Genomic DNA, 21985 nt, shown 5'->3' with positions numbered 1-21985 from the left:
GCTTACTACCCACTGTCCTGCAGCAGAGGCATTGCAGGAGAAGAGCCAGATGGGGCTTCTACCTTTGTGCACTCAGGTGTCCACACACACACACACACACACACACACACAGATATACATACACACATACACACACAGATATACATACACACATACATACACACATACACACACATATATACACATAGATACACACACATGACTTAAGGGAGATATTAACTATAAAGAGTAACTTTTTAATCTTGTACATCCATTGAATAAGCATATTATATAATTATATATACCCATCCACAAAGGCACAGTCTACTTTGCAGTTACCAAAATTAACTTGATTGACAACCTATAGGTTCAGCAGAATGATTTCTGGGCAATGAGAACAGCCTGGATGACATACTGCCTATAGCTATATAATATTACTATACTTTCGGAGTGGCCACATCGATATTCTATTTAGGACTGTGCTACTGCCCAGAACTCCTCCCTTCCCAGAAGCAGCGTCCCGCTCCACTCCAGCCAACTGCCGTAGGAAGCTTTGGGAGGTCCCAGAACTGACATTGGAGATGTGCTGAGCAGCTGGCTCTGTAATGTCATGGTCAGTAAGTTAAGCAGAATTTTCAGGGAGCTCAGCCTTAATACATTACCTCCACTTGGCCTGAAATTCTTTCCTACAGCTTAAAAATCCAAAGAATCCTCCACCTACCAATAGTGTTCCCCCTTTACACCATTTGACATGAAAACACTGGTAACTCCCTGCTTGCATTTTTAGCCTTTGCCAATTCCCAGAATGCTGTCCCGGGGACTGGCAGCTGCAGCTACAGTGGATAGCAACACTTCACAGCACCTCATGGCACTGGACTGCTTTTCTGTTTTGGAGAAAATGTCCACTGGGACTGAGCGTAGGAGATTATAGGAACCGTCTCCTCAGCCTGATAAAGTAGCTCGTAGCAGGCCCAGAAATCCATAGCAATTAAAAGGCAAATACAAGTTAAATATAGAATTGGTACATCTATTGTGCATTATAATCGAAGATCTGATCTCGTTAACAAATCATTAATTATTCCTTATCACTAACACCTGTGTGAAGCAGTAGGCAAGTGATGGGACATTACCAGGCCATTGAAATTAACACTCGGGACAATGGCTGCCAACAGTCACTTGTTTATCTGTAAATGCAGATCGGGCAGGTGGCTTACCACACGCAGGCAGAGGTCAGCTTTTGAGACCTGGTGCTGGCCTGCTTCAGACCCACTGCTTTCAGTAACCACATGACTACTCTCAGAAAGAAACAGGGAGAGAACCATTTCTCGGTCAGTCTCTCAAAACTTAAAATAATGCTCTGATAACTCAATTCAAAAAATATTCATGGAGACTATAATTGGCTCATTATAAAGGACCTAGCAGAGAATGAAATTTTAATGGTTTGAAAGTTCTGACTCATTAGCTTATATCTTAGAATGATAATGATAAATTATTCCTTCTAGGCCAGTTATCAATTTATAGTACCTTAGCACCAAATGCACCATTTCCCCCTTGCTTTGTATGGTAGAGCTGGACTCTGTAAACATCTCCTTCGCCAGCTGGCAAAACGTTAAGTTCTGTCCACAGAGGTCAGCAGTGATCCCGTGAGGGGATGGGCGCTTCCCTGCAAGCGGCTCTGGCTCGCCCAGCCTGGGGAAATGGAAGACTGCTTGCATAGACAACCAGGACCGTCACCTGGCCTCCAGTTTCGGTGGGGGACAGCAGAGCAACTTCAGCCCCCATCCTTCCAGGGTGTCAGGACTAGCCCCAGGCTGCTCACAGGCAACAACAGGCCCAGGCCCTTGGCAGGTTTTCTCACCGCCCACAGGCTGGGTGTTTCCTTAGGATCCGTAGCTGCATCCTCTTTGAAGAGGTCTCAACTGGAGGAGGGCCTCTCCCAGTCCTCATCCCTCTGTGATCCATTCACCTCACCCTAGACCAGTGCTGATCTTTTGTTACTTCTGGACCCTAGGAGTCTCTCTTACCCCTTTTAGTAGGTAACCACACATATCTACGCTGCTTTACCTATCTGTACGTACACTGAAAACCACATACCTCAAGATTCCTTCTAATGTGCTCATTTTCTTATTTGTAACTGGGAGAACCACTTTGAGTACTCTGGTCACTGTTATTTTAGACCCTTGAACAGATACTGTTTACTATAAAATTGAATAAATAAAAGTGTACACATTATGTCCCTCATCTTTTTGGTTCGACAGCATAAAGGTAAAGACTGAATATCTGAATACATAAAAATTATACTTATCTCTACTGCAAGGAACCAGAAAATTTTTAAAAAGTCCAATAAACTGAAAAAAGTATTTATAATATAGCTCTCTATTTAAAAAGTACCAACAGTACAAAAGTAAAGAACTTGATACAGAAAAATAATCACACCGGGGGTAGGCAAAATGGGTGAAGCAAGTTAAAAACACAAACATAAAATAAACACGTCAGGAGAATGTAATGTATAGCATGGTGACTATTGGTTAATAATACTGTATTGTATGTTTGAAAGTTATTAAGATAGTAGATCTTAAAAGGTCTCACCACAAGAAAAAATAAAATTTTTAAACTATGGCGACAGATGTTAACTAGAATCATTGTGATAATCATTTTGCAATACAGACAAAAATCAAATCATTATGTTGTACATCTGAAACTAGTGTTGTATGTCAATTATACCTCGATGAAAAATAACAATAAACACAAACAGAAAATTTATACAAGAACTAAAAAGTGGTAAACACAAGATAAAGAATCTAGAGAGATAAAATACAAATTAAAGTTACAATAACTGTCATTTTTCACCAATCATATTGGCAGACAAGCAAATATTATTAATACCCTCAGAGTAAAGAGGTATAGAGAAGCAAAGAGCAACTCTGGTTGCTCGATAGGAGTGGCTGATACAACTTGATGAGCGAACACTCTGGCATAGCTAGCCAAATTTAAAATATGTAAAAACCTTGACATTGGAATTTACCTCTAGGAAGTGGTTCAACAGAATATTCACAAACAAAAACGAGCAAACACACAGAGGTGGCAACTGTAATACTACATCTGTAATAGTAAAAACTGAAGACAAACTACACAAATTATATTTCGGGGGCATGATTTTCTTAAAGTTTAACCTGTTTGGGCTTTGCTGAACTTGTTGAATCTATAAATTTATGTCTTTCATCTAACTTGGCAACATTTCAGGCATTATTTCTTCAAGTGTTCTTCCTGAGTCATTCTCTGTTTCCTCTTCTTTGAGATACCAGGAGGTCTCTGGGAGACCTTCTGAAATTGACCACAGACTATTGCTGAGAGAAATTAAAGAAATATAAATAAATAGTGTAATTCACAAATTGGAAGGCTCAATATTATTAAGATGTCAATTCTCCCTAAATTCATCTATAGATTCAAGGAAATGCCGGTAAAAATTCCATCAGGTGTTTTTTAAATAAAAACAAATTGATAAATAGATTCCAATTTTTAAAAATCAAACTACAAATAACCTAGAACAGTCAAAGCAATTTTAACAGAAGAACTAAGTTGGAGGACTTAAGCTACTGAATATCAGTACTTACTCTAAACTTAATGTCGCAAAGACAGTGTGGCATTGGTGAATGGACACACAGACTAAAGAAAGAGAAGGCAGGTTCCAGAAATAGGATCAACCTTTAGGATCAACTGATTTTCACAAAAAGCAATTTAGTGGGGATAAAAGAGAAAAAAGTTTTCAACAAATGTTGCTGGAACACCTAAATTTCTGTGTGTATATATATATGTATGTTTAAAGGGTCTTTCACAAAATGGTTTCTATATTTTCTATTCTGTTTACAAGTATATAGAGAAGCTACTGATTTTTGAGTATCTGTCTTCCTGATTAATCATCTGGATAACCCTGGGTGATATGATCTACCTTAAGTTTTAAAAGCATCACTACCATGGTTAGTATATTAAAATCTCACTACAAGGCAGAGAACTGTGGAAGCTGGAAGGCTTGGCAGTAACTCAGTGAGAAATGAAGGTAGTCAGCCAGGGTCAGAACAATAAAGGTGGAAAGAAGTAGCTGAAATTTTAATATGTTTTGAAGGTAGTAAGATTTCCTGATGAGTTAGGTGTTGTGTGTGAGACGAAGAGAAGTATCAGAGCTATCTCTGAGAAAGTGGAAAGAAAGAGTGATCATCAGCTGTGAGGGCAAAGGCCACAACTAGAGCAGGTTTACTGGGGAAAATGAAGAATTTCAATTATCATTGAGTTTTTGAAGGTTGCATAATTTCCAGCCTCTAGAATTTGGGGGTTTTATTTGTTTTGAGAGTCTAGCCCTGTCTTCGGCGGTTTCTCTTTGCAGATACAATGTGATACCAAACTTCAAGTTTTCCAAAACCCACAAAAGTCGTGCTGCTGTACTGGAAGGAGTGACAAGGGCCGGGCAGTCACCAAGCCCTCAGTGCGGAGCCCCAGGGCACTATAGGAAATAATCTGAAAGGTATAATGACAGAGCTCTACATTCACTAATTTTGCACAAACACCCAGGTCCTCTGGTGGACTCGGGCTCTGGAAGCTTTCAGTTGGATGGGTTTGCACCAAGAATTCTACTAGTACTTGCTGTATCATCACAGAGAGCAAAGTGTAAAGAAATAAAAAAGACTTCGACACCCTTCCAAAAGAGTCTTGGAAACTGTGTTTTCTAAGGAAGGGAATTCCCACGACAGGGAATCTACAATCAAGTTCATAAAACACTTTGAAGCAGGGTGAAGCCAAGAGGAGGGCCCCAAGAAGGGATTTGTAATGGGGTCCAGAGCTCGGGGTGTCCAGGAAATATTAGAAAAATGTATATAGGATGTCCTCACCCCCACAGGCCTGAGCCAGGGGGGATGGGACACATGGAACAGGGCCATTCAGAGCTGTTTTGGGTAGCAAGAGCTTTGCAGCTAACCCCTGGCATGGTCATTTGACATATCTGTAACCTTTAACTGGTTTCATAGATACGTTAAATAGCTGTGGCCCTGCTTTGAGCCAGGGAGATGGGAGTGACTTCCACCCAAGATTGGTCTAGGAAGCAACTCCCCCTGGTTACAGGGCCTGCGTGAGAGCGTGGAGATGATTGGCTCCATGCCATGGGGCCACACCTGCCCAGACTTACTTGGCAGCCCAGTAAAGCTGGAAGAATACGGGGATGCTGGCAGGTGTAGCTGACTGTAGGAGGAGTCGGAAATGGGGCTGCAAAGGAAGATGGGCGCTGGGATTTAAACCTAGGCATGGCAGCCATAGAAGGGGGAGGACCACAAGGTTTTGGGGGAGAAAGGAGTAAGCCATGCGGCTCTGAAGTAAATGGGAGAACCACGAGGTTCTGAGGGGAAAGGAAAAGGGCCAGGATCAGGCAGCTTTGGTGAAGTAAAGAGTAGACCACGCAGCTCCGAAGTAAGTAGGGAAGACCACGCGGTTCTGAAGTAAATAGGGGGCCACACGGTTCTGGAGTGAATAGGAGAGAACCACGAGGTTCTGAGGGGAAAGGAAGAGGACCACGCGGTTCTGAAATGGGGAAAAGGACCACGCGGTTCTGAAGGAGAGTAGAGAGGACCATGTGGTTTTGGGGTGCTTCTTTTTGCCACGCGGCTTAGGCAGCAGGAGAGACTTTGCAGCCATAGAAAAGGGGAGAGAGGACTCTTGCTGCTGGGCCATGAGAAGGTGACACATGGCTTTGGATTAACTGGAGATTGCAGCAGCCACACAGCTGATGGTGCCGGGAGCCTGAATCACGGACTTCTACTTCTTTTCCTGAGACACGGTACCCCGGACTGGGCACAGGGAGAGGGAAGGACTGTGTGCATCTGTGGGTGTTCTAGAGGACTTTAGTATCTTATTGAAGACATTAGGTCATTATTCTAAGTTTGTGTAACTTTTAAATAAACAATTCCTTTCCTTTTCACCAGTCTCTGGCATTGAGAGATGTCTTTCCTCTGGCGGCGGGCATTGCGAACCTAGCAGGTGGGCGTGGGGGGAAGGAACCTCCAGAGACAGAAAGGGGGAATCCTTTTTGTAATAATTTATCGTGAACCCCCCCCCACTTGCTCTGTAACAGTTTTTGGCGACCACGAAGGGATAATAGTTGCCCGTGGTAGACCGACCCCTTCAGGTGTGGGGGAGAGACACTTCGGAGTTTTCCCGGTCTCTGAGAGCTTCTCTGCACCCCTGAGGGCATCGGCCGCCTAACCACGCCCGGAAAGGTGAAAAGGAAATGAAACGAAGCAGGGAAGTGACTTGTTTCTGAACACTGCTGGGGGATAATGGAGTTGTGGGTGATGGTTTGGTTGGTGTGCTGCTCCCAGTTAGTATGCTGCTTCCAGGCTGCCCCTGGCTGCTCACTCACAGGTTCTGTGAGCCCAGGTGGCACTAAGGGAACTTGTACTCAGGTGTGGGGAGGAAGCAAGCCCCTATGCTCTGTAAGCCGAGCCTGCATGAGTGTTGGGGATTGGGTACCAAGCCATGTGGGTGCGTCACCATTTTGGGTAAAATGGAGGATGAGCCACGTGAGTGCCTCACCGTGGAGGACGGGTCAACCTTGTGCATCTCCATCTTGGATGATGAGTCACCTGAGAGTTCTGCACCTTGGAACTGGACAAGGTGGTGGGCTAAGGGTTGTCTTCAGATTATGGGCTGTGTATTGCTGCTGTGTGGGCACTGCACCAGTCAGGTTCTCTGTGCTACTGGCTCTGATAGGGATAGCTCTGGTTCTGAAGGTCACGGACTGGGGTCCAAGGGTGACCATCTGATTTATAGGGCGTTTGCAAGGTCTAATCTTCAGAAAGCTGCAGGATGTCCCTGCGAATCTAGGGACTTTTAGTGGAAGGTGCCTTCAGTGCTAGGGACTTTTGACTGCCGGATATTGGGTTTAACTACTGAGTTTAAGTATAGTCCTTCCCAGTGTGGGAAAGCAGCAGGGATTAAAAGTGAATTGTGGTTAAATCTGGATGGGCAAAAATATGTAGAAAGGTTGTGAATGCTTTAAACCTGGAGGAAAGGAAACCTCAACTACTTGTTTTCTGGTTTTATGGGAATGTGGTTTCATTTTGCTTCCGTTTCTGATCAGAAACCCCCTGTACCTGAAGACCCATTTAAGGTCACCTGAAGACCCAGTTAGGGTCACCTGAAGACCCAATTAGGGTCACCTGTAACCGGTTGGGGAGCATGCCCTTGCCACTCAGGACCCAGGAAGGGTCATTCGGGCCTGATGAGTGTTTCAGCCTGAGGCAAAGAAGCACGTCTCTGCCAAGAGACCGGACCTGAAGGGCATGTCTGTGCCATTGTTTTTGTTTCTGATCAGAAACCCCCTGTACCTGAAGACCTGGTTAAGGTCACCTGAAGACCTAGTTAGGGTCACCTGTAACCGGTTGGGGAGCATGCCCTTGCCACTCAGGACCCAGGAAGGGTCATTCGGGCCTGATGAGTGTTTCAGCCTGAGGCAAAGGAGCATGTCTCTGCCAAGAGACTGGACCTGAAAGGCAAGTCTGTGCCATTGTTTCTGTTTCTGATCAGAAACCCCCTGTACCTGAAGACCTGGTTAAGGTCACCTGAAGACCTGTTTAGGGTCACCTGAAGATCTGTTAAGGTCACCTGAAGACCTGTTAGGGTCACCTGAAGACCTAGTGAAGGTCGCCTGTAACCGGTTGGGGAGAATGCCTTTGCCACTTGGGACCCAGGAAGGGTCATTCAGGCCTAATGTGTGTTTCAGCCTGAGGCAAAGGAGCATGTCCAAGAGACGGGAACTGAAGGGCATGAAAGTTTTGGAAAGAAATTATGTGGGGTTAGTAATGGAAGGTATAAGGCATGGAGATGCAATCTTGGTGGATATTAGAAGGAAAAGGATTTTCCATTGCACTTGGTATTTTTCTCCCTACCTGATCCCTCCAGAACTTGGCATTCTGAAGGAGTGAGTGATGACATAAGGTTTCTCTGCATAAATCCACTAAAACCAGTCATTAATGGTGGTTTGTTAACCGGTACTTTGACTGGAATGTCACGCCTGAAGGAGGCATGTCTGGGTTCTGGTCGTCACCAGGAAGCCCTGAGGACCTGGGATTGACTTGTGAAGCTAGCAAAAGCCCACGAGAAGAAGCCTAGTACCTTGGTTGGTTGTGCGGTTCGTGGCAGTCTTTCCAGGGAAGGAACGGAGGTTGCTTTCCTGAAAGATGGCTAAAAAGGAACCTGTAGGCACAATGGAAGCCTCAAGGATTTGAGGGAAACGACTAGTACAGGCGAAGCCAGGTGGCGGATGTGTGGCTCTGCTTCTGTGCCCCGAGGGGCGGACTAAAAAGTCAGTCTAAAGGTTCCCTGTGTGAGTTCCAGCAAAGTGAACTTAAAGATCATAGGTGATCCAGGCTGCTCTTGGTGTGTTTATACAAACAAACAGGCAGAATTAAAAGTTGGACTCAAAGTAGTCGCTTTAATAACAACGAGGGTGATATTAAGGAGAAAAATCATGGTCTAAGGAAAATCACAATGCTCAGTACTGGATATCGGAATCGTGCAGCTAACTGTCTTGGAAGTTTGTTTTCATTTGAAAGTTGAAACTGGGTTTGTAACATCACCGAAGATGTTCAATTTACAGGCACGAAGGACCTGTCAAATTGCCACTGTTAGATGTCATTGCAGCGAGGGCCTTGAAACTGAAATGTCTTCCCAAAAGACAGTCTCGCAGGCACAGAGAGTGGTTTGGGGATTGCTGAGTGAATTAAGCTGTGTGTTCTTCCTTCTGTTTTCATAGGGCGTATGCCTATGACCTCATTACCTGGAGAATGGTTGCAGTATAGGCCTCACTTAAGGAGCCCACCTTCATCATCGCCCCGAGACTCAACGGTTTGCTTAAACTAAGAGGTTGGGTTGGTGAAGGGTTCGGGTGGTCTGCGGGCTTCACTTCAGAGCTGATTTTCCCTTTTCTGTCCTAACAGCCCGGACAGAAAGGGCCCAGAAATCTGAAAGGAGGGAAATCCTGATATATCCCCCTCAGCCGAGTGAAGTGTAGTGAGCCACAGGGTTTTGGATAGGTGTAGCATGCTTGTACACCTTCCTCCAGATAAGCCATTCTATACCTAAGTGCCTGCCTTTGTTATTCAGTGATTATGATTTAATTGTGCCTTCCAACTCTCTTGCCAAATCTGTCACCTCCAGAATACGACGAGGATGCCAACTGTCCAGTAATGCCAGCTTTTGGACACCGAGCCTGCAACTTCCCAGTGACAGCCAACTGACTTGGATTCTGTGAGGTCCTTTCCCTTAAAGGAAGGACTCCCTCCGTGCTGCACCCCCCTTTCAGGGCACCACTGACCCAAGGTTAGGTAGGACGACATCCATGTCCAGCCGGAAGCAGTTACAAGAAGACGAGACCTTCGTCCATTGTCCTTTATATGATTATAAAGTGGTTGTAAATCTGAAAGGAGGGATTGAAGCAGGGTGCAGCCAAGAGGAGGGCCCCAAGAAGGGATTTGTAATGGGGTCCAGAGCTCGGGGTGTCCAGGAAATATTAGAAAAATATATGTAGGATGTCCTCACCCCCACAAGCCTGAGCCAGGGGGGATGGGACCCATGGAATGGGGCCATTCAGAGCTGTTTTGGGTAGCAAGAGCTTTGCAGCTAACCCCTGGCACGGTCATTTGACATATCTGTAACCTTTAACTGGTTTCATAGATATGTTAAATAGCTGTGGCCCTGCTTTGAGCCAGGGAGATGGGAGTGACTTCCACCCAAGATTGGTCTAGGAAGCAACTCCCCTTGGTTACAGGGCCTGCGTGAGAGCGTGGAGATGATTGGCTCCACGCCATGGGGCCACACCTGCCCAGACTTACTTGGCAGCCCAGTAAAGCTGGAAGAATACGGGGATGCTGGCAGGTGTAGCTGACTGTAGGAGGAGTCGGAAATGGGGCTGCAAAGGAAGATGGGCGCTGGGATTTAAACCTAGGCATGGCAGCCATAGAAGGGGGAGGACCACAAGGTTTTGGGGGAGAAAGGAGTAAGCCATGCGGCTCTGAAGTAAATGGGAGAACCACAAGGTTCTGAGAGCAAAAGGGGGAGAACCACGAGGTTCTGAGGGGAAAGGAAGAGGGCCATGTGGTTCTGAAGTAAAAGGAGAGGACCACGCGGTTCTGAGGAGAAAGGGAGAGAGCCACGCAGTTCTGGAGTAAATAGGAAGGACCATGCGGTTCTGAGGGGAAAGGAAGAGGACCACGTGGTTTTGGGGTGCTTCTTTTTGCCACGCGGCTTAGGCAGCAGGAGAGACTTTGCAGCCATAGAGAAAGGGGAGAAAGGGTTCTTGCTGGTGGGCTGTGAGAAGGTGACACATGGCTTTGGATTAACTGGAGATTGCAGCAGCCACACAGCTGATGGTGCCGGGAGCCTGAATCACGGACTTGTACTTCTTCTCCTGAGACACGGTACCCCAGACTGGGCACAGGGAGAGGGAAGGACTGTGTGCATCTGTGGGTGTTCTAGAGGACTTTAGTATCTTATTGAGGACATTAAGCCATTACTCTAAGTCTGTGTAACTTTTAAATAAACAATTCCTTTCCTTTTCACCAGTCTCTGGCATTGAGAGACGTCTTTCCTCTGGTGGCGGGCATTTCGAATCTAGCAGGTGGGCGTGGGGGGAAGGAACCTCCAGAGACAGAAAGGGGGAATCCTTTCTGTAATAATTTATCATGAACGCCCCCCCCTTGCTCTGTAACAACTTCAGTTCACTTCCTAACGAAAGACCTTCTGAGAGAATCATCAAAGGTTCTGCAGCTTTCTCAAGGAATTAAGACTAGATGTGCTCATCGTTTCCCTCTGATACAAAACTGTTGGAACTCACGGAATTACAGATGTCAATCAGAACGACCCTGCAGCACACAGACAGGCAGTGCAGCACAGGGAGTGCAGTCCATGTTGTAATAGCCATGTACGGTGCTAGGTGGGCACCAGTTACGTGAGTGTCTTACCACTACGCTGTACACCTGAAACTATTATAAAAGAATATTCTATTTCAATTGTCATTGAGAAAAGAAAGACATAAAATTGGAAGGAACCATTCTGCAGAGCTGGCAGAAAACTTTCGACCAAGATTATTGTAAAAACCAGAAATAGGAATGTCCTATGGAAAAAAAAAAAAAAAAACTGGGGTGGGGTGGGGATTTGCCACGGGCAATACAATGCTAAAACTTGTCACTGAGTCTACTACCCTCAGGCAGCCTAGAAACAAGAAATCAGGGAAATTAAAACTTGAGCCAAAGTTGAAAGCTCAGTCAAGGTAACTGAGACATCAGATGGACAGCAGAGTCTTATGCTGCTGTTTCTGCACCTTCCAGACCAAAACAAGTCGTATAATGACTTCATGTTACGTTCCTGTAAGATGCTGACTGCAAACTGCCACAGATGTTATACTTAGCTACTAAACTCAACTCAACATAACCCAAGTCCATGAAGCTGGGTACGTGTAGGGAAGATGCTATGGAGAAACGACAGTAGCCTGGGAAGCTGATAGGAGGGATAGCAGAAAAATATGTAAAGATGCTCAGCTTCAAACACATGGCATAGCAGTGGTCTACTGGAACCTACACCAGCAGAGAACAATTGGTACAGAGCAAGCAAAATAAGATAAGCACGTTCAAGTGGCAGTAATAAATACAAGTGCTCCATAGTTAGAATAAGGATAAGTCACATTAATAATTTCATAGAACCCTGCAATTTTAGATGGAAGTGACCTTAGAAATAACCTTGTCCGACTTGCTTATTTTATGGAAGAGTAACCTTAAACCCGTAAGTGTAGTGAATTAACAAAAAATGATGGCAAATTAAAGTTATTTTGGGAGAACAAGGATGGGATTACATCACCAAACAGGGTCTATAATGCAAGTGTCAGATCTGTTAAAAATGATAAAGCTGCTCCACAACATAAATTATTTACAAGCAAAAACAAAAGGGTAAAAATTTCCATTTGATCTGAGCTTCCTATGTTGATTCGGTTAAAATGAGAAACAAGGTAAGAAACATGCAGAAATCCATCCAATTACAAATAAATGTTTACAAAAAACTAGGTGTTTTAGTACATTTTTACATAAATTCTCTAGGAACTAGTGTGCTTTACCACAAACAGTGGGAATAAGTATGTGTAGTAGAAAATAGTATCTTGGGCTTTGGGGGAAAAATGCATCTGGATGCAAAGCCCTCACAAGACAGATAATCTTAAGGAAGCTACTTGTTTTTTGTGAGTATCAGCGCACTCATACATAAAGTATTGACAGCAACACCTACCTCCTAAGGTTCTTAGGAAGATTTTCTAAAGTAGCACGTACATATATAAATATCCTATCAGTTAGCAATGCTTTAGAAAGAGCTATTTCCTTTCCTTATTCTTCTATAAACATTTCTAGTAACAATAGTAACTACTAACATTCAACTAACACTTGTATGTCAGGCACTTTCTGAGTGCTTTATATACACTGATTTACGAACTCCTCACAATAATTCTGTGGGGCAGGTGCTATCATTATCCCCATTTTTATTAGTTAAAGAAACTGAGCCTCCAAGCATTAGGGTCACACGGTTCGTTTGTGGTGATGTCAAGACTGAAACCCACGCAGTCCAGAATACAGTGGAACCTCCGTGCTTCCAGTTCATTCATTCTGGAAGGCTGTGTGAGAAACGATTTGATTGAAAACCAAATCATACTCATACTGGTGTGCTGTCCCCTTTGTTTGTTGCCTGAGAGACAGGTGACTGATCACACAGGTATTAGCATGAAAGGGTTGTTGGGTGGAAAACTGAAGTTTTGCTCGACAAACAAGACATTTTTTTCTGTGAACAACTTGGTTGACAGACAAATTCTTTGAGATGGCAGACGTTTGAGAGCTGAGGTTTCACTGTGTAAAATTCCGGTAAAAAGGCTGAGCTAACTAAAGAATTAGCTCAGAGAGTAATATAAATGTCATTTATTCAATCTGACTAGTTCCCATTATGCCTTCCATTTTTAAATACAAAGAAAATTACAATTTGTACATTGAGGTAGTTTAATGGCAAGAACTACCACCACAGAACACTTAATTAAAATAATGAAAGGATCCCATATTATACTGTGCTTCTCTATTCTGGCCACGAATGAAAATCGCATAGGAAGCCTTAAAAATAACACAGATGCCCACGTTCCACCCCCTACTTTCTGAATACAAACTGTACGGTGATGGCCATGTATTTTGAAAGCACTCTGCATAAGATCTCAGTGCACAGCCCGAGTGAAGAATTACATACAGTTCTAAACCCAGAAGCTGTAACGGCGATGCAAGTCGAGTGGCATCTGGAACCAGATGATTTTCAAGGTAAAATTTCAAGTGAGAAGTGGTGGTGGAAAGCTGCGTTAGTGCAATGAGAAGAATGAGTGCGTGAGTAAGAAGCCAGATAGGAAAGCAGGGGTACATCCCAGCACCAGGATGGCCTGGTTCAGAAAGTGAGGCAAAGCGAGGAGAACAGCAAGCCCTAAGCCACAGCAGCAGCTCAGCAACACAGTCGGACGCCTTGTTTGTAAACTGGAAATATGCACTCTTTTGTCAGTGCTTATCCTTGCAAACGGCAAGGTGCTTTCCTCCTGATTGTTGGTACTTTGTGTGATATCCTGTGACTACCACTAGTTTAGCTACGAATTGTTGCAGTGACTTTGTCCTACTCTTGCTGATAAAACATTTGAGATTGGGCTTAACTTTCTTACCCTAAAATGTAGGAAATAAATTCGCTGTAAAATGATCCTCAACCAATATTAACATGCCCATTAAGTAAAATATGCATGGTTAGGAAGCACGAGAGGCCTCTGGAGGGTCCCTTTCACGACAGCAGACTACAGCAAAGTGAAGTCAAACATAGCACCACATAAAACTCAAAATGCTATTTTCGCAGAATTAAAATATTCCTTAGGTAACATCTAACTGAGGCTTCCACATGGTGGTATTATAATTGAACTAATAAAGAGGAACGTGATTGTTTTTTAAGATCATAACAGCAGATAAGCAATTTAACAAACTCTTGGAGTTCTGTCCATTTTTACGTTAATGACTATATATTGAGAAATGAATGGAATTTGTGGATCCTTTTCCCGGAACAGAAACACAAATGCACAGAGAGGGAGCATCATCCACGTATTGTCAGTGAGGTCGCACACCTCAGTTAGGTTCCGAAGACTCCTAATATTAGAGTATTTCTAAAGACTCACTGTGGGGAAAAATTCATTTTCTCTAATCTAAATATTTCACACCACAGAGGCAAGCCACTTCACAACAGCAGAGCTGTGGGGTTTCCACACATTTATATCTCCACGGCTCCAGCCTGTTCCTAAAGGAGAAATTCAGTAGCTGTCCAGAGGTGACCTTGCCCCTGCTGACTTGACCCTCACTTTGTTCAGCACCACTCCTGAATCTTTCTTGTTCGTAACACCAGATGACTGTGAGAAGTGGTGAAGACATGCTCATGTAGAGTTGGAAGACAGATGTTCAAGTCCAGGCTTGACACTTTTTAGCAGTTTGACCTTAAAAACGTAACCTGTGCCCTCAATGTACTGCCTACGTTTCATCCAACTTCACAAAGCTCTAGTGAGTACAGGGCAAAGCTCTGGTTTTCTCATCTGATAAATGGGAATGGGAATGGCATTTGATAGGGTTAGGAGATTATACGAGATAACACAGGTAAAGTGCACAGCAAAATGCCTGGCACAGAGTAGATGCTCGGTAACTGGCTGTTACTGTGCCCTGCAGGGTGCTCGGTGCTGGGTAAAATATCTGTCTTGCAGGGTAAAAGAGATATGTATGAAGTCAGAATAAAAAGCATGTTAAATGAATGGCAGTCCCCTTCCCCTTTCTGTTGACAGGAGGAGGGACAGGGACACAGGTAAATCGGTGACATGCTGAGTAGAAGTGGGGGAGGCTGCCAGTCTCTTCCCCTCTGCAACTGAAGAACTCCCTCCCGCACTCGGGGGGTGCGAGTGGCGGATACATCTGCCCAGAGTCCCTCTGTGGGACCTGCCTCACACGGAAGAGAGCTGCCTCCCTCCAGTCCCCGCCCTTCTCAGGGCACCAACGACTCTATTCCAGGGACTGACTGACACAGGACAGGAAGGCCAAGCCCTCAGCCCTAATTCAGGACACGTCTGAAGGGCCACCCCAGCTCCAGAGCTCCCTGAGATGGGCCGAACAGAAGCGCTCGGGGCGGCTGAAATGCAGTTCAACTTCCCCCTGCCCAGTCCTCTTCTTCCACTCCCTGCAGGTATTGATCCCGGAATCTGCCTGCATCCAAGTCTGTCTCAGAGCCTGCTGCCCGGGGAAATGACTTATGACACTTGCCCAAAGTCAAAAAGCTAATGAGAGATCAAAACGGGATTTACTACGGATGTGCCAGCATAACTCCGCAATTACAAACTGGGCGGAAGAGACCGAGTGAAGGATGAAGCGAAGGCTCTGTAAGGTAACGTTGTAAATAATGCCCTCACCTAGTCTAAAGGGGCCTTATTTTGTGGACCCAAATAAAACAGAAGACTCTCTGCTGAAGCTGGGCTGCCGCGACACAGGGGAGTGCCCACCCCTCTGTGGAGGAGAAAGTGGGATGGTTATGAAGAAGGGGCATTTCCTGGGGTGTTTTTGATTTCACTGCAGAAGCAGACTAATTGGACAAAAGGGCTTGAAGAAGAGAATGGTTCTGGCCTTTCATTTTCTATCAGAGGAAACCGTGACCCAGAGGGACCCTTCACTGAGGGTACAAGGTAATAGAGTGGTCCGGTCTAGGCCGCTTCATGGCCAGAGTCCTCCAGCTTTGTCTTCGGTGTGTGGTGTGGCCATCTTCTGTAAAGTGTAACACCCAGAAAAGATTCCTGTCTACTCCAATCTAAGTACAGAGTGTGTATGAAGCTGAAGGGGACTCAACTGAGCACCAACGTCACTCTTCCCTCCCGTCAGGATGGGGAAACGGGGGTCCGACGGGGTGAAGAGCTTTCACAGAATGGCTTTACCCGGCAGGCAGAATTCGTTATCTACACCTCCAACTACATCAGCAATTAAAGCCCATCAAATATTGTAACTTAATGGTCTTATCTCAAAATGAGGATACTAATTATTACCTCATTCAGTAGGATGCCATAAAGACCAAATATTGAACGGTGCCAATCCATTCTAAATGCCACATAAACAAACAACACGGCATTACGCATAGCCACTGCTAGCAGGTTAATACTGTAACTGGTTAATTTTACACATAACTGATTGAAAAGAGCCTAAGCAAGACACAGAATGTTTAGACATCTGTTTCTAATCAGGGGAGCAGGATTTAAACTGAGAGCTCTTAATTTAATAAAAACATTTCAATTCAAATAAGAAAGGCACTGAAAAATGCCTGTGGTAGGCAAATTTACCACCAAGTAATTTAAGACCTTTAATGAAAACAAAACAAAACAAAACAAAAAACAATGTAATGGAAGGGAATTTAAAAGAAAACTATGATGGCCTTTATAATATTTTATAATTATTCAAATAAAATAGGACAACCATAATAAACAAGAAAAATATCAAGGCCATTTTTACATTTTTTAAACTGGTTCTAATAGGTACTAACTGTATCATTCACTTTTATATATACTATTTCTTACTTGCTAGAAATCTCTTAGAATCTCTCCTTTGGTTCAGTGAAATAACCATAAATATAATTTGCTAAGAAGCATTACCACATCCAGTCTATTACTCAAAATGCTCCAAGAACAAACTTGGTTCTGCAACACTGGAATACTGGAAGTGTTTGGGTGTGTTTATTTGCTTTACTGGGGAGAGCTGAGGGGCACCATGCAAAACGCCTTCCACAGCTCAGCACAGCTCTGGGTCTCCCTCGGGTCGGGGGTCGGGAAAGAGGTGTTAGGGCCCCTTGACAGGCGGTACTAAGACCCTTCGATTCTTTCATCAATTCCCAAGGCTCCTTTGAAAAACCTCTATTTCCACGTTGCCATAGCATTTTAATTCCCCCTTTTCTCCTAATCTGTTTCCTCTTTCTCTAGTCACGGTAGTTATAATTTGCAGATGAAATTAATATATAAAAGAAAAGACACGCAGAAGGAAGTGAATGAACATGCGAATTTCATATGCAGATAAACTGTGGTTAGAAAAGGGATGGTAACAGTACTAGCCAAGGCAACCAGGACAACACTGTAGAAACTAATCTGCCCAGCAACCAGCCAAGCCATAAATTGGTGATGGCTTGGGTGCATCCGTCACCAATCCATACCCTCATGATGTTCCTATATTTATGTGCAGACACTCACGTTTGGTTACGGCAAAATTCCACAGAAAAGCATTTATGTTCGCTTTCCTTGCAGGAAAATACAAAATACAAAAGAATACTGTTGAGAAATTATACAAAACATGTTGGGTGACATCAGTGGTCTTCAAAATAAGTAACTCCTTTCAAATGGGAATACCTTAAGACTTTTCAAGAAAGCACAAATAGTTTCAAGACACAGTTAGTTTAAAGGAATTAGTTTCTGGATGCTAAATAAGCAAATGACCACCTTCCCTAAAACTGTCAGGGTAGAAATTATCTCTCTTCAAGAAAAACAATCAGATGTAAGATTTCTGACTTCTAAAGGAAAGCCTGACATGTATTTTTAAAAAATGGATAACAATGGATATGAAATAATTATGATAAATATTTTACTATTATATTAAAAAGAACAAAAGCTTAACTTTAATGTCAATAATCGTAATATTCCCCAAATTCTATCATTTACAAATGTTTAAACTTAAAAAGTTTTAGCTGTCAACATAAAAATGTGCAAGAGATTAGAAATTTCTTGATACCCATAGAGATAGGATGAGCAAAAGAGTTTGAAAGCCACCAAACTAAATAAACGTCTCAAAGTTTCATTAACCTCCCATTTTCTAATGCTAAGATTGTAAACGTGGAGCTGTACCTGTAAGTCCTCGACTGTCGGAAGGGACAAGAAGAGGCGACTGAACTGAGGAGCCCTTTGTAGAGTGGGGGTGATTGGAGCAAGGTGTCAAGAATGAAAAGCAGGGAACTTGCAGAGCTGAGAGGTAGGACCCCAAGTATGCCTGCTGAGCCAGCAAGTGTGGAGGAGGGAAAGTGGGTGTGCCCCAACGGAAAATGCAAAGGGCAGGGATTTTCAGGTCTCAAACAGCTTGCATTCAAATTAAAGTTTTACCACTTTGCCTAAGTCCCTTGGAAGAAGTTACTTTCCATTTTGTAGGTCAAAGAAGAAGATAGAAAAGAAAGTGCTTTTTAAACATGAAGTGACAACACAGGTTAGTCATTAGGTCCTTTTCCACTAGGAACCACTGACCAGTGGCAGGCAGTTTGCATAATGGTCAAAAGCATGAGCTGGGGAACCCACAAATGGTGCTCAGCCCAAACCTGCATTTCCTAGAGCCATGAACTTGGCCGGGTGGCCAGGCCTTTCTGTGCCCGCTCTGTGCCCCACAGCCCAACCCGTGAAGCGGAGATAACTGAGATCCCACTGTCAAAGGGGATTATGAGGCTTGCTCGAGTTAATGCATGTAAAGAGCTTAAAATTGTGCTCCAAAGAGTTAGTACCTTTATTACTATTGTCGTCGTTGTTACTCCTTGATTCTCAGTGTCAAATAGAGATCAAGAGATTACCAATACTAATAAATATTTGTTGCATTATGAGCCAAAGGTGGGGTGGGGATGGGGCAGCTAAGTCTATACCAGGGCTTTAATAATAAAAGCCTCTCCAGAAAATGACAACAACAACAATAACAACAACAACAACAATAACAATAGCCTCTAACACAGCTCCTTGGTTTCACAGTAAAAAATATGTGGCAATGATCCAATGAAGTTCTCTGCTGTTATAGCTACCAAAGTAACACAGTGTATCTTTTTCCTTTGCTAAAAGGCTGGAGAACCCAAAAGAACACATTGCAATTTGTTCTACAAAGAATATCTTGTGATGTATCAATATTCAGTAGGATTATATTTGGTCCTTAAGATGACCCAGTGTTAGAAATGATTCTGCAATATGGCAGAAACATTGTGACCGTATGTAAAGAAGTTCCAACTCTGAAGTACCAAAAGACATCCTAAATAAAATACCGTCACCTATAATTAACATACCAACTACAGAACCAAAGCAATGTGGCACAAGCCCTTTGAGCTCTGATTGTAATTTTTCATAATTTTAGAACTGGTATTGGAATCTTTCTAAAATAGAGGTATAATTCACACTTCCTTATTCATGCTGTTTAAGATATATAATTTTTTTAAAAGAAAAAATTGGTGGTCCAGCTCCACCTCTGACTTTTCGAATCATGTTCTGGACAAGTTGCATAGTTTTTCAGAAATTATTTTATAAGTTTAAAGTTTTAACATAAAGCTAGCTTTCATAAGTTTGGGCTAAAATCTTGACCAAACTTTGAAAACACAAATCTCAGACATGTGTTATTTTAAGAAAAGCATTTAAAAACCACATTTCAACTTTTAAAAAGAGGTTCGGGTAACTATGACCCAGGGTAATGTGCCAGAGAGACTGTACTGCTTTCTAACTTCATTTAAGCCTTCTATTTGAGTTGGAACTCGGGATACGTTCAATATTCTTGAATTTGTGAACAAATAATATGCACTGAGAAGCAAGACATCAGCGCTGGGAATTTTAAAACTCACAAGTATGTCTGGCCAGTGAGTAGTTGGATCCACCACTAGTCAAACCGAATCCCTCAGGAATCTGACTGGAGCTTCGCGGTCGGGTCAACAGTTTAGGAGGTTCGATCTCGGCACCAAATTCAGCTCCTATCACTCCCAGTAAAACAATAGCAGTAGCTTGTTTCCTTCTTTCCTCGTAAGATGTGGAAATTTTTTTCATCTGTGGGACGCTTGATAAGCAACCTGCAAATCAAAATGTAAGAATATAACTTAAAGGAATGTCAATACAAAAAGATCTATGATTAGAAAAATATTCAATATTCCTCACTCAGGAAAGAACAGTCTTTTCACAAAACACTGCTGGGACACCTGGTTATCTACATAGAAGGAATGTCTCTGGACTTCCACCTCCAACCTTGCAGAAATTCAACTCAAAATGGATCACGGCCCTAAATATAAGGGCTAAAACTGAAGAACTTGCAGAAAGAAATATGGATGCTTAACTTCATGATTTTCGGTCAGGCAAAGATTTCTTAGATATGATATCAAAAGCACAAGTAATTTTAAAATACTTTTTAATTGGACTTCATCAATATTAAAAATGGTTACACTTCAAATGACAATATCAAGAACGTAAAGACAATACATAGACTGAGAAAAAATATTGTCAGTCATACATCTAATAAGGGATTGTATGCATAGTATATCTTACAACTCCACTGTAAGAAAATCCACCTTGAAAAATGGGCAAAGAATTTGAATAGAGAATCCGTCAAAGATATATGCACGGCCAATACGCACATTAAAAGATGCTCAACATCACTGGTCATCAGGAAAACGTGTATGAAAACCACATGGTCCTTTGCCCAGTCCTACCCTCACATGCTACTTTTTATTTTTATTTTGGTATTTATTATGAGATATTACAAGCATCCATTACATTACATAGGGAATATATAAAGAATATCATGATATACATACACACAGTCAACTCTGTGTAATCTTAATGCAATGTTATTTTACTAAGAAGTAATTAATGTGGATATAACTAACGTCTACTATGGATTGTGTCCCGACTTTACTACCCCTTCCTCATGTCCCCAAGTCACCATGATCTGACCGTATCAAATGTTTTTAATCTATCTATTGTATAACCATATCTGTGACACCTGAAATGTCCCATATTTTCTGGTCTTGAACTATGCTTGCATTCCTGGGGTAAACTCTGGAAAACCCGATGCATGGATGGAAGGATGGATGCCGATCAATAGGCGGGTAGGTAGACAAACAGACCAATACACAGACTCTGAACTAAATTTGCTAATAGAGTTTTTCACATTTGTGTCCACAGGTGAGACAGGACTATAATTTTCCTTTTATGTACTGTTCTCGTTGGCTCTTAGTAGCAATATAATACAAGCCTTAAAAACTGGGTTAACTTTCCCCAATTCCTTGAAAATAGTTAAAGGACTTTTGAAGTTTGAAGAAAATTCTCTTCTGTAATTATCAGGCCTGAGTCTCAGGACACTCCCCTCCTGGAGTCAGAAGGCAGGGGATGGAGGTGGAGAGGAGGAACAGGGTGAAGGAGGGGGTATTTTTAATTATAAATTCATTTTTTATAATAGTTACTATTTACTTTTCTATTTCTTCCTGAGTCACTTCTAACAACTTATAATTTTAAAATAAATATCTACTTCATCTAAGTCATTAAATTTATTGGCAGGAAATTATTAACACTATTCTCTACAGTTTAAAAACCCTGTTACCCTAGCCAGTGAACAGTTGGTTAGTGTTGTCCCAGTGTGTCAAGGTTGCAGGTTCAATCCCCAGTCGGGGCACACGGAGAATCAACCAATGAATGCATAAATAAGTGGAACACCAAACTGACGTTCCTCCCTCTCCCCACAAACAAACAAACAAACACCCTCTCAATTATATCAGTTGCTCTAATCCTTTTAAATATTGTTTATTTGTGCTTTCTCTAATATTTTTTATGTCTTTCTTGATCAGTTTTGCTTAGAAATATATACTTTATCAGATTTTCAAAAAAATTACTTTGGTTTTGATCTTATTATTTTATTGCTTTCTATTTCACTAATTTCTGCTGTTATTCTTCGTTTGATAGGTTTCATCTCTATTGTCTCTTTTTCTTTGTTTTGTTTTTAGGTTATTAGGTTGTACACAACTCACTTTCATTATTTTGTTATGGTAAGCATTGCCAGTCACATAGTTAATATCCATTTTCTTTTCTCGTTTAAAATACAACCTCAATTTTAACCAAGTAACAATGTGCTCGTATCTTTTAAGT

General features: G+C 42.6%; 1 protein-coding gene across 3 annotated transcripts in view; it reads right to left on the bottom strand.

Moving 5' to 3' along the window:
• Positions 1 to 21985, bottom strand: part of WDR7 (WD repeat domain 7) — a 287924-nt gene that overhangs the window by 104202 nt on the left and 161737 nt on the right. For all 3 annotated transcript variants that reach the window (XM_024580302.4, XM_024580299.4, XM_024580301.4), the window contains one exon: positions 19699 to 19920. In XM_024580302.4, coding sequence (XP_024436070.2) covers positions 19699 to 19920 — 222 coding nt within the window. The remainder of the gene's footprint in view (positions 1 to 19698; positions 19921 to 21985) is intronic.

The sequence above is a fragment of the Desmodus rotundus genome, chromosome 10, assembly GCF_022682495.2.
Source record: "Desmodus rotundus isolate HL8 chromosome 10, HLdesRot8A.1, whole genome shotgun sequence".
NCBI lineage: Eukaryota > Metazoa > Chordata > Mammalia > Chiroptera > Phyllostomidae > Desmodus > Desmodus rotundus.
This window is presented reverse-complemented; position numbering and strand designations above follow the sequence as displayed.